The 13102-nt window shown below is 38.8% G+C and overlaps 1 protein-coding gene across 1 annotated transcript in view; it reads right to left on the reverse strand.

The window, feature by feature from the left end:
* Nucleotides 1-13102, reverse strand: part of dcc (DCC netrin 1 receptor) — a 341027-nt gene that overhangs the window by 44036 nt on the left and 283889 nt on the right. The window contains exon 26 of the mRNA XM_084383879.1: nt 6117-6266. Within this exon, the coding sequence (XP_084240005.1) occupies nt 6117-6266 (150 nt within the window). The remainder of the gene's footprint in view (nt 1-6116; nt 6267-13102) is intronic.

The raw sequence follows: 13102 nt of genomic DNA on the forward strand, positions 1-13102 counted from the left end.
ATATTGCTAAGGGTCAGTGTTCGATCTATCATTTTTCCAACTTACATAAAACCTATTATCCCCGCACTCCAACACCAACTACATAATCATGTTAGTACTAAATGAAGCCATAATTCAGATCCTTTTTAGCAAGGCCACTCATTCCAAAACTTTTAACATTCATTTGGCAAATATATGCGTTTGGATAGAGAGAATGCCTCATTATAAATATTTTGGTATCTGACTGGGAAATAATCTTTAATTCAAGCATCACATTAACACACTGACTAATACATTTAGACCAATATTTGGTTTTCTGCACAGAAATAAGAAGACCAGAGAAAAAATATTGTTGAATCTTTAATTGTATTTATCAATGATGACAGTGTTATAGATGGAAAAGCTGCTGCCTGTACATTGAAAGGTTTCATATGTGGTGATCCCTACAGCACCCACCACTGCCATCTACCTTAGCTGTGAGATGGAGCCACCATTGCTTTGCACCATTCACTCACAGAATAGGATGTTGTTCCACATTCCTTGAATAAGAAAAAATGTAATTCTCTCACAGTGCAATTTATAGGTGATATAATCTGCCAAAGGCCTTACGGGCTGGACACACTGGTGTGTGCAGTGCTGCTGCGTGGCCTGCGTTACCTCTCACTTTTCATTGTGGCGGGTTGGACTGTTCACACTGGACACCTGAGACGCGTTTCTCACGCGCGTGGCTGCTGTGTCGTCTGAGCTAGAGATTTTTCTTTCTGGCTCTTTCAGCGGGGTAAAGGAAAATCATGTCATCGTATTTATTGATAATTATCAAAGTCAAACTCCATGTAAACAGACAGGGCAGCAGCAGCTGCAGCAGCTCAGCTGACACGCAGCACACAGGCATCCAGTGTGTCCAGCCTGTCTGCCCCACTACAGCTGTCTCTATTTCAGATCTTGTTTAAATTGATTGTAAATGCTTTTAAATAGAATGTAATGTTACCTGTTTATCAAACTTGTATTCATTAATCTTATTCTATTTTAAACTTCAGCTTAGTTATTTCTTCAATTATGAGAGGATGCCTCATCAATGGTCTTTTGAGGTAAAATAAAGGTTGTAAGTTATGTCACACTGATGTTATTGATACATTTTGATAGTTTCCAGACAAGGAGGATAATCCTACATACTTACATACAAAATTTAAAAATTAAAATTAAGAAAAAAAAGAGAACACAACATTCAGAAAACATAATAAACATAGAAAGGATTGACAGGGAAAGGAGGACGTGTTCTCTTTTTCTATCAGCCCTGGTTTGATCTACGTCCACTCGTCCCTCCATTAGAAAGAAAGAGGTGGTTTATCAAATGAGTTATCTTTTTATTTTCAGTGTTTGCAGAAGCTTTGTAAGCTCAAAGCAAACGACTGGAGATATAGCTGTTCCTGTCTTGATAACAGATTGGAGAGAAGAGTTTCTTCTGAAAGTTAACCTCAATGTTTTTCAACTTTTTTTGTTTTTGTTTTTTTATTTAGTTCTCAAAATGATTAGCATTTCTTTTTAAAGATGTTTTGTGTTTTTTAAAAGTGTAAATACACCAGTCTACAGCAAAAAGAACAGCTCATCTTTATCCCTCCCACTCTTTGGAAATAACCTCTACTGACTCCTGTGATAATGAAGCTGAAGTTAAAACTATCTGTCTGATTGAACTGTCAAGGAAAAAGTTACTCCAGCAATTTTAACACACGATCACTGTACACAAGCTTTTGTAGAGTTATCCTGATCCATGACTATTTCAACCACTGAATTACTTCTGTGGGCGAATGTGGGAGGCTGTGAAGAAGATAAATCATCTGTCTTACTTTCAGTCCATAAATGTGATTTTTTTTGTGTTTCTGTGATGGATAGTTCAGCTAGCTAGCTAAACTATTATTGTTGTAAAACTGCCAAAAAAGTGCAAAAGTTTCTCTTCTGGTTATTTGCCAATAACAAAGCAGTTTTAGGTTCATGGTTATGGTTCATGGATTTTCATGTAGCTGGCAAAAACAAAAATGTTTCATAATCAGATTTCTGATCTGGCCAGCAGAGACACATAGGACGTGGCCAAGTGTACCTGCATTTCAGCTGAATGCTAGCTCGTTCTGTTCATCAAGTCAAGTATTGTGGCAATGATGAAACTGGCATTTAACTCAGAGACATATTCAAAACATGTATTTAATAATATATAAAAACAATATTTTTGGCTCTTATCGTGAATGTGTTCACAAACAGCTGCCTATTTACACATACAGCAGACACAAAGCAATGCTATCATGCTACCGGAGTCATGTTTTTTGCCTCCTTGTCTAAGTTCAATATTCCTAATCATAGCTTTTTCTTGGTTTCCACAAACTCTGGAGGGAATTACGTGTCTCTTTAGCTGCTAAATGCTCCAATATATTCAGCCGCTACTCTCTCACTTGTCTGTCTGCTGTTTGGTGCTGAGCATAGTGTACAGTGGGTTTATCACAGCTCGATTGCTGAATTGACGACAAATGTGCCCAGAATTTAAAACTATGAGCTAAAACAGATTATAATGCTCGGTACAGCTGAGGGGGAACTGCAGAGTCGTTGATGATTCTTTGTGGGTTTGTCACCACCAGTGAGACCTAATATTACATTATACTTCATATTACACTTAAATATTTGATCCGTTGTTTCTATTAAAATATTGATAAATTGTCTGACAGTATCATATATATTGTATATCATATTGTTTGAGTTTATTGAAGCAACTATTTTTGATTTACACTCTGTTTTTATGGCTGCATTGGTCCATTAAAAGACATTTTCCACATGTCCCTTGCATCATCTTAGAAACATTTCTGATGGACACATTTATGTACACAGGAATGTCTTTAACCTTTTTTTCTTATCCTGGCTACTCACAAGGGAGCTTGCATGAAGAGTACAAGCAGTTAGAACCAACAAATATGATGTGATGTGTGTCCTATTGTAGTTGTATAGCACTTTAAAAATGGCCTCTTATTCACCTAATTATACATCGAGCACGCACAGACAAACACTCATTTTTTTATTCAGAAAGCTTTGGTGCTGATTCAATCCAAAAGGAATTGATTCAAGTTTCTGAATTCATCGAACTGGTTCTACATCAAACAATGTCTGACTTGGTCCCGTTATTAGCCACATGGAGCTCCATGATTGGGTGTGTGTTTCGGAAAGGCTATCTAGGATCACAGCTGACTCCTTACGGACACAATCTTGTACCTTTTACATTTCAAACTGTAAAACTCAGTGTCCCATTGTTTGTATAACTTTAAAGTTTAGGTTATTTCCCTCATTAACTGCCTCTGTATCTCTCGCTTATTAGATCTGCCTCTCTGTCATTAGCTGCCCTACCCCACCCTTTTGTAAGCTCATTGTAAGTGTGTGTTCTGCCAGCAGTGATCAGCCCTCCCAGTGTGTCTGTTAATTCAATGACTCTGAAGCTTCTCCTCGTCTCTCTGCTGGTGTTAAATCACCGATACAAGCCGACCGGGAATTAGCCAATTACTGAATTACTGAATTACTGCTCCCCACCACGTCGTTTAGCATTTAGCTCTGCAGCAAAATTGGCCTTAAATACGACAGGGAAGAAAAGGAGGGGATAAGTGGAGAACGATTAGGATGCTGCAGTGTAAGCCCTGTTGTATTTATTAAAGGTTAAACTTGTATTATTATTATGAGCACTATTATGTGTACTATGTGTACTACTATGAAGAGTTACAGTGGCCATAGTGCATGCACCACACAAGTTATAATTGTGAAACATGAATAAAAACCAAAAACTATGATAATTAAGTGCATCAGTGGTACTTGTGTTGTATGTTCCCACTGTCTCTAGTAGCATGTGCTACTTTTAGATTAATTGCATTGCATGAAAAGGGCTGGTATTCAGCAGTAGAGAGTACGGACACTTTTACATTTTACTGTTTGGTGTACCATGACTTTTTCTTGAGTACTGGTACCAGTACTTTTTCTGCTCTCTCCTATCGTGCCAGGTACACACAGGCGGAGGGTGCTACAAAGCACTGCCTGCATCCTTTCAGGGCCCATGTTCACCAATTAGGCTGTTGGGACAGATTGCATTGCAGCCTGCTCGCGATCTGCAACGATCGTTACAGCATCCCTTCTATCTTCTCTGTGTGCCATGAGAGAACTTGGCACGGAAAGACACTCATAACCTATTAGAAAAAGTGTAACTGCTGTTTGGGATTCTGTTTTTATGTACTTGTCCCTCATATTTGTCATAACACAGAGAGAGAGAGATGAGCAGAGACACACACAAGCTGCAGACTTCAGAGAAACCCCTCCCTTGCACATCATCATACAAATCTTTGGTCCTTTCAACGTCATTGTTGCAGAATAAGCAATGTACCACTTATTCAGCGAAGGTTGCTATAAAGATCAGCGCTATGTGTGTATAAAGACAAAAGAAATCCCTCCGTCACTAAACCGTTCCAGATCAGAGCAGAATCTGATGTGACTCCGGGTCTTTTTTCCTCCAGAAGGTCTGGCTCAACAACCGACTCTCTCCTCCAGAGCTGGGCGGCTCTGAGCAGTGGCTCTGACCGCCTCCCCTCAGTTGACCATTTGCTAAACCCTGCCCCTCGCTTACTGTTGCTACCCCTGTCATGCTTTCTGTTCTCACGGGGCACATATACAGTTTACAGTGATTATTGAGGTAGATTTACCATCAAAATTCTTTGTAATTCTTGAAACAATGGGTCCTTTATTTCACATGTACACAAGAGCAGACTCCTCAATTCTAGCTGGCAACTGTTGCTTGCCAGCTAATTACACTAACATGGGGTAGCTGTGGCTCAGGAGGGAGTGCAGTCATCCACTAATCAGAAGATTGTTCCCCGACCCCTGCAGTCTACATGTTGAAGTATTCTTAGGTAAGATGCTGAATCCTGTGGTACTGATCCTGATGAGCAGGTGGCGCCTTGCATGATAGCGTCTGCCAACAGTGTATGAATGTGTGTGTGAATGGGTGAATGCTGACTTGTGTTGTAAAGAACTAACCATTGTGGTCAGCAAATGTTTTCTTGTCTCAGGTAATCAGGGTTTCTAGTGTTAGAGTGTAAAACTCCCAGAATCCAATTAAGAGCAGGACTTCACCTCTAACTTCAGCCTACACTCTCTTAATAACAGACATCTGGTGTTGTTCAAGCCACTTTATGGCTCAGAAATATTATTTAAATATTTAAAAATCCAAACTTATAAATGATACATTTAGTATATTGTTCTTCAATACGGTTATGATATGTGGCATAAAGCTGTTTGTGTTTTTGCTAATTTTAGCCTATGCTTGTCTGTAATATTCAGACTTCAGACTTTTGTTTAATGATTATGGTCTATAAATGCAGCTGGGGTCAATTACGTAGCTCAATATGGTTTTAGTGCTGTATTATTTTATTTACAGTTTTTTAATTTTAAATATATGAATCCAGTTTAAAATTCACATACATTATAAAATCTACAATGATGGTTAATGGTTTCAACAATGTGAACACGAGTCAGTAGGTCAGGAAGCCCCGACTGAAGAGTGTGAAAACAAGAACTACAGATGTACAGTCCTGTTGTGTTATCTGTTCTGTGTAGTATTTTCAGGTGTTTCAGTAATGTTACCAATGCCTGGTGTGTATCTGTGTCTGTACAGTATTATCAGAAGTATAAGTATTATTAGTCATAGTTTTGCAGTACATAGTGTATACCTACCAGAGTGTGAACAGACTGTGTTTGTCTCCACAGTTGATCCTGCTGCCGTCTGGCAGAGCAGCTTCATTCCTCAGGCTGTGAGAACTCCTGAACTCATCCTCAGCACTCCACTATGAGTGTGTGTGTGTGTGTGTGTGTGTGTGTGTGTGTGTGTGTGTGTGTGTGTGTGTGTATGTGTGTGTGTATATGTATATGTGTGTGTGTAGCTTAGGGAATTACAATAGAAATGTCATGATACAATATTGTGTTGCATAATGTTAATCTTGTATCACTACTATTCTCAGAAGTATTATCATCATTATTAGCAGTAGTATTGCAGTACCTGGTGTGTATCTGTGTTTGTACAACAGTATCAGTAGTATGAAGTATTCGTAGTAATAGTATTGCAGTACCTGGTGTGTATCCTCTGTCCACAGTAAGGCTGGGGAAAGGCATGGGTCTCAGGCTGAACTTGTTGTGAGTGAAGCCGCAGGAAGGTGAAGGCAGGATTCCAGGATACTGAGACGAATCAAGAGCAGGCACTGGGATGGCACTGACCACCGCTGGAACAAGTGATAAAACAACAGTCAGTAAAACAGACAGTGAAGTAAATACATGACAGAACAGGCTGCATGCCTACGAGTCTCATGTACGGTATGCGTCTGTCTCTCCCTGTCTTTTTCATTTCAAGTGCGTTCAATAATGCATTTACAATGTTAATATTCTTATGCAGCATTTGTGGAGACATTTCAAAAGTAAGCTGTGTACTGTATATTCATATTTCCCAACTCATATTGAAATCAATTCCAGTGAGCCAGCTGGAAAGAACTGACAATGAGGGAAACAGTAGATGATATAAAATTAATACATTTATATAAAATTGTTTTCTTTTAAAAGGCTTTCACTAATATGGTCTCATGGTTAATTAAGGGCCCACCGCATGTTTCAGATGTGCACCCGACTAACAAGCAGTGCACATTCAAGTAACGTGAATCTCAGCAGCCGTGCTTTTAATTCTTATGACTTTTACCAAAAGTGTAAAAGTGTTTGTAGGCAACGTTTGGGAGGAAAAGGTTCCCTCTCCTCTTCATAACTGGCTGCCTGACATCACAAATGTGCACCTGGGGATGTCAGTAGCAACATCATTCAGTGGCCACGCCCCCAGATATACAACAGATATATGTCAACAAAAATTGACATTAACATACTTTTATTACATTTTCATACATTTTCCTTTACACAACCATGTAAGTGTTTGTAATTTTATTTATTTAGCACACATATCAATAAAGATTTGTCAGTTGAATTCTAACTGCGGGGAAAGAATTTTCTTCTGCCTCCTGTTCTTTTGAACCATGGTCTAATTCTACTAAGCCCTGATTGATACCAGTATTGATGGGAAAGTATTGATTATTTGGAAGCAGCAAGGCTGTGATCAGCAGCTTTAGGAGGTGTGTGTCTGTGTGCATTTTTGCTGCGATCAGTTAAAGAGAAGCAGGATTTGATTACAGCAGTGAGATGACCAGAGATGAGCAAGTCAGATCAATACTGTTATTGATTGAGAATATTGATGATTTTGGTGCAGCGAGGCAGTGAGCTACAGGTTTATAGAGGTGTGTTCGTGTGTGTGTTTGAGTGAGTGAGCGAGAGAGTGAGAGAGTGAGACAGAGGGAGAAAGATGCCAAAGACAGAGATACAGAGAGAGACGAAGAAAGGAATTTAGGGGACACAAAAATAAATAAAGACAGAGACAGAAACTACATAATAAACCGCAAAACAAGAAAACATATGACAGACAAGTGTATAAATTAATATAAGATACTACACACCAAAAATTCACGGTACTTCACATCAAAATATTTAAAAACAAAGAGAAAGATTACTTGAAAAATGTCCTTAAATAATCAATCTGTGTACAACATTTATTTTCATATAAAACTTGTTATAACATTTTACCTGAGGTACTTCTTACCTCAACTTACGTTACTTCTATAGTAAAATAAAAGTAGCTGGCCATAACCTAAGCATGTGCAAAAGTAACCACGTCCCTCCCTCCCTCTGACTGTATAGCAGTGCTAGCCAAGGGGGTATGGCATGGGAGGACAACGAAGATCACGCACTCGGCCACGGGTCCCACCGATCTCCCTCTCTCTTATTGTCCGACTACCAGGGGCAAGAAAATCTCTGTTAGCGTAACTGACACATTATTATGTCCTAGCTGTATGTTCAGTGGTTGTCTGGTGTTCATGGGTTGACCTCATGTTTTTGTCACTTTTGGTTTGTACAAACAAAGAGCCAGCAGCAGAGCTGATGCAGCAGATTGTGAGCTGTAGTTTTCCCGCTGGTAAACACATGGACTGCGTACAATGGCAAGGAGAGATAGTAGAATGCATTTATACTGATTTCCCTGGTTAGATCCATGAGCTTTATGTGCAAAATAACCCTGTGATATGCTGGTAGATAGCACCACAGTCCCACGGCTGTATTACAACAATTTTTATTGTGATTTGCAGAATTCTGTATATCATTACTTCCCCAATAGACGCAAATGGAACAAACAGAGAGGCAGAAGGAGTTAGAATTAGATGGGAAAAACCAACTCAGAAAAGATAAAGATGAATTAAAAAAGACAAAGAAGTAGATTTGACAAGAAGAAAAGGCAGAGTTAAAAGACAGAAGAATTAATAAAAAGCTGGACAAAAGAAGACAAACACAGCAGCGCAGACTGAGCTGCAAAACTAACAAAACAGAGACACAGGGAGAAGAAAACCAGACAGCAGACACAAAAAGATAAAAACAGCAGGTAGATAAAGAGATCAGTAGGTCTCTCTTCTGCAGAGCAGAGACGTGGTAGCAGAGGGAGAAAGTGAAGAAGCCTCGAGCTGCTTCAGTAGAAACAGAGAAAGACTGAGGGAGAGACAATATCAACAGTGCAGACCCTGCAGGGCTTTAGATTTAACACCCCATCAACCAATCCCACATCATCTGCAGAGGTCACCCTTTGGTTTAATTCTGCACACACACACACACACACACACACACACACACACACACACACACACACACACACACACACACACACACACACACACACACACACACACACACACATTTTATTCAACCTGGCAATGTATCTTTTACAAAAGCGTGCTATTGGGGAGAAATGAAGCAATGGGAGTATTATCCTTTCAGCAGTTTGATATTGATCAGTTTAAATTTAACCCTGACCCTGAGCCCTGCGTATATATTTAAAATGTTGCTCTTAATTGGTCATTGCATTTATCTAAAGGCAGTAATGCTTATTTGTAAAAATTGATTTAATAACCAGAATTTAAAACATCAGCATGAATATTTAGAACATGCATCAGAACCATCAGCAGTGCTTGTTAGATGGTTGTATAAATTCAGAAACAACTCACACACACCTTTCAGCCCATCCTCATCAGAAAAACAACCATGCAAGTCAATGTGAAAGCAGCTAATAATGAGTTGGGAGTCACTAGCAATTGACCTGTTCAGTTGTTTTGATATGACGATGTGTTGCACCATTAGAATGTTGGAATTGGAGGGTTAATGCAAAAACTCCTGAAACAGACAATCCAACCCACACCTACTCTCACTAGAGGTGAGAAAATAGAAAAAATAATGCTTTTTCTCTTGCTCCCATTTTTCATTCTCTACGAGACTATTCTGTCACTTTCATGTGATGAACCGAGTGCAACAATGAATATCTTCCAGGAGTGGACATCTGAAAATGCGTGCTGTTATCCCCATATTCAAATGATATCACACCTTCATCCTCTACATCCTCATCCTCTTAGTGTGTCAGAACAACTATATCAGACACTGAGCAATCACAAATGTAAACAGAGAACTAATGTAAATAATCTCTCATGTAAACGAAATAATGTTTTAATTAAAAGGACCGCGGACACAAATCATTATCCAATATAAATTACCAGCTGTTTACATCATTTTAACACCTCATTTTAGGTTTTTAAAGATGTAAAGCTACTGCAACCAATTTTCAATTTTGTTCATTCTGGTGGACAAAAGATGACAATTGTGTGAAAAACAAAGTAAACTTTGTTTTAGTGCAGTACAATCAGACCTCTGGCTCTGAGACTCAGCACTCATTTTTTATTTTATGACTTATCCAACAGGGACAGTCACTGTTCCAAACATAGTTCGTAGATAATAGTTTTTAAGACATAACATTGTTATGACATAATGAGTTTTGATATTAGTTAGCAATAAAGCAGACCTGGGATTTGTAATTATGGCAGTGGTGTTGCACTCAGAAGCTGTTTGTGATGCCAAATCATACATTTAAAAAATGGAATAAATGTAAGTTGATGCTACATTTCTTTTGCTGTTGCGCATCAAATACAGCAGCCTGGCCTCTGAGTTTGATGTGGCATCACTTCTTGTAGAGCCCCTCTAGTGCAGTAATATAAAGAGGGTGAAAGGTTGCAGTGGTGCAATGGTTTGGCTGGTTGGATGGGTCCGACACAAGATTTCACTCCAGAGACCAGGATTCCTGTTCAGTTTTGTGACCAAGAGTCAACACTGATTTGTTTATAAGCTATTTAAGTAAGTTAACATGTATGTTGATGACATAACTTCTGTTATTTGAGTGATGTACTTACATTACTTGAGTTAAGCCACTTGCATTATTTACATTACAAAAGTTACAAGACTGAACTCAAAGTATGATCTTTTCCTAAACCTAACCAAGTACTTTTGGTGCCTAAACGTAACCGCAGTTTGAAGCTTAAGGCCACTGACGAAGCTGCTGTATTTGACAAGTTGGCAGTGAGAACGTGTGGGTCAGGAAGAGGAAAAAAAATATTTTTGCTTTATCTGAATAGTTTATTGCATTTGGTGTCCAAAGATCTTTGTTAATAATCAAAAACATACCACCAATTGTATAACTGGTATAATAGATGAATATAGTACCTACCATTTGGCGTAATTATCTGTGCAACAGGAATGTTGCTTAACAGCTGAGGAATACTTCCTGAGTTTTCAAATTTCAATATAGCAAAGTAAAAAAAAAAAGTACATTCTGTGTCCGCTCAGGTAAAAGAATGAATGAAGAAGAAGAAGAAGGGCCAGAATGAAGAGGTCCTCCTGACTGACATGAAATAAAAGTTATGAAGTGTAAAAAATGACACAAACCAAAAATACAGATCAGAGGTGAGGATGGGCCTGTGGGTTTCCGGTTTTACTGTGACCCACATATAACACACACACACACACACACACACACACACACACACACACACACACACACACACACACACACACACACACACACAGGAGTGCTTGTCACATGTGAGAAAATGTTATCAGTCACCCTCTGACTCACACTAGCCTGATGAAAGCACACAGCGTTGTAACCTGATTGTTCCTGCTGGGTGCAGCAGCTTCAGTTTGTTACAACTGCAGTAAGCAGCAGCAGCAGCAGCAGCAGCAGCAACAGTAACAACGCCACAGAGAAGAATAGAAAGAGGACACAAAACTGAGAGCAGGGTAATTACAACATAAAGCTCTAAGATCAGTATGATGTGACTGAACACACACACACACACACACACAGAGAAAAGGCAGTAATTAGACAATGTGCTTCTACACAGACCAGAAAGTAGTTCATGGATTTTTGACGGTGTCACTGCTGTTCTGATGTCTGTCGATGGATTGAAGGAGTTTTACAGACAGGTGGATCTCTTTACAGACAGCCACACCATGAACTCCACCCACAGTGTGATCGAGCTGAGCCCTGTCCTTTGAATAAGGCTTTACTTGTTCAGACAAAAATGTTGTTATCAAACTGAAATAATCGTGTTTATTCTCATCCAGCTCATCTGTTTTTTGACAACTGGTGACAGTGTTGGAGGTCCGTCCAAGTTCATGCCTATGAAAGCTACTCAGTGGCACATGAATCTTTCTTGTTGGTGGGCCCATAAAGCGTGGCGACGAGAGACTTCTGGTTTATCCCTCAGCTAACTTGAACTGGGGTAAAAGGATTTAATCATGAGGTTCTTCAAGACTTTCCAAACGCTATCATACTGGAGGACTCAAAGAAATAATATATATATACATATATATATATATATATATATATATATATATATATATATACACATATATATATATATATATATATATATATATATATATATATATATATATATATATATATATACATATATATACATATATATATATATATATATATGTATATTTATATATATCCAATGCTTTACAGCCACTTCTTTCACAATGTAAGTCTATAAGAGAAAGTCTTTTGGGCCTCTGTGTGTCATGTGTTGTTGTCATCCAAGCCTGGCACTCTTTCTCGAGGCTTGACATCAGGTATGTTGAGAATATATTGCCCCAGCATGCACTGGGACATGGACACAAATATAATTCTTTAGTGTGTTTCTGCTTTGTTACAGGTGTTATATTGTTCTTCATTGTGCTCTTCATTGTGAGTGATCTTTCGTTCAATATTGAGCACATTTAATTGCATGACCATTCATTCAAAGACTTACTTTGCTGGACACAGACCCAATTATTATATATATTGAAGAATTGGAGAGAAACTTCAGTAATAACAGACCTGTAAATCAAACTTGAACAACTTCAGGGTCCTTACATGTAGTTTCACAATCCAATTAGAAGTTATGTTTGCATGAGTGATTATGTAAGGTAGGATTTTTTTTTACATTCAAATTGATTAATTGCATTACAATCACAAACACTGTTGTTTAACCATAAAACATTCTAGCAGGTGATAGTAGAACATCTAAATGTAATGGATCAGTTCTCCAAACAAATCCATCAATCCATCATCTATAGCCATATCCTTCAAAGGGTTACAGGGGACTGGAGCCAATCCCAGCTGACATTGGGCAATAGACGTGTAGCAGACTGAACAAAGGAATATACCAGGAAACTAAATTCTTTCATTAACATTTTGATGGTTTAAACGAAAGGCTCTCTGTGCCTGTGTTGGGCTGCACGGAGACACACATGGACCTGTCATTGGGTCTGTGTGTGACCCTTCATCCTCTGACCGTAAGGACGAAGGATGTCAAGAAAGAGAAGGAACAGAACAGAGAAGACATGCGTTGTCCCGCCAACCATGGACTTCGCATCCTCATCCTTATGTCCTAAACCTATCAAGGGTCATAAATAAACCGCATTCCTCACTAACTTGGTTCCTTTCTCTTTCTTCGCAAGGGTGAAGACACGGGTCTTCAATAGTCATTCTTCATCAATTTTTGTTCTGCTGACCTTCTCCTTTTTGGCTGTTTTTCGGCCACCTCTCCATCATTACACGTGGCCAGTGCTCACTTTATGGCATTCCACAGCTCCTTCTCCCCCATTTTGT

Source organism: Pagrus pagrus (assembly GCF_965226575.1).
Source record: "Pagrus pagrus genome assembly, chromosome: 19".
NCBI lineage: Eukaryota > Metazoa > Chordata > Actinopteri > Spariformes > Sparidae > Pagrus > Pagrus pagrus.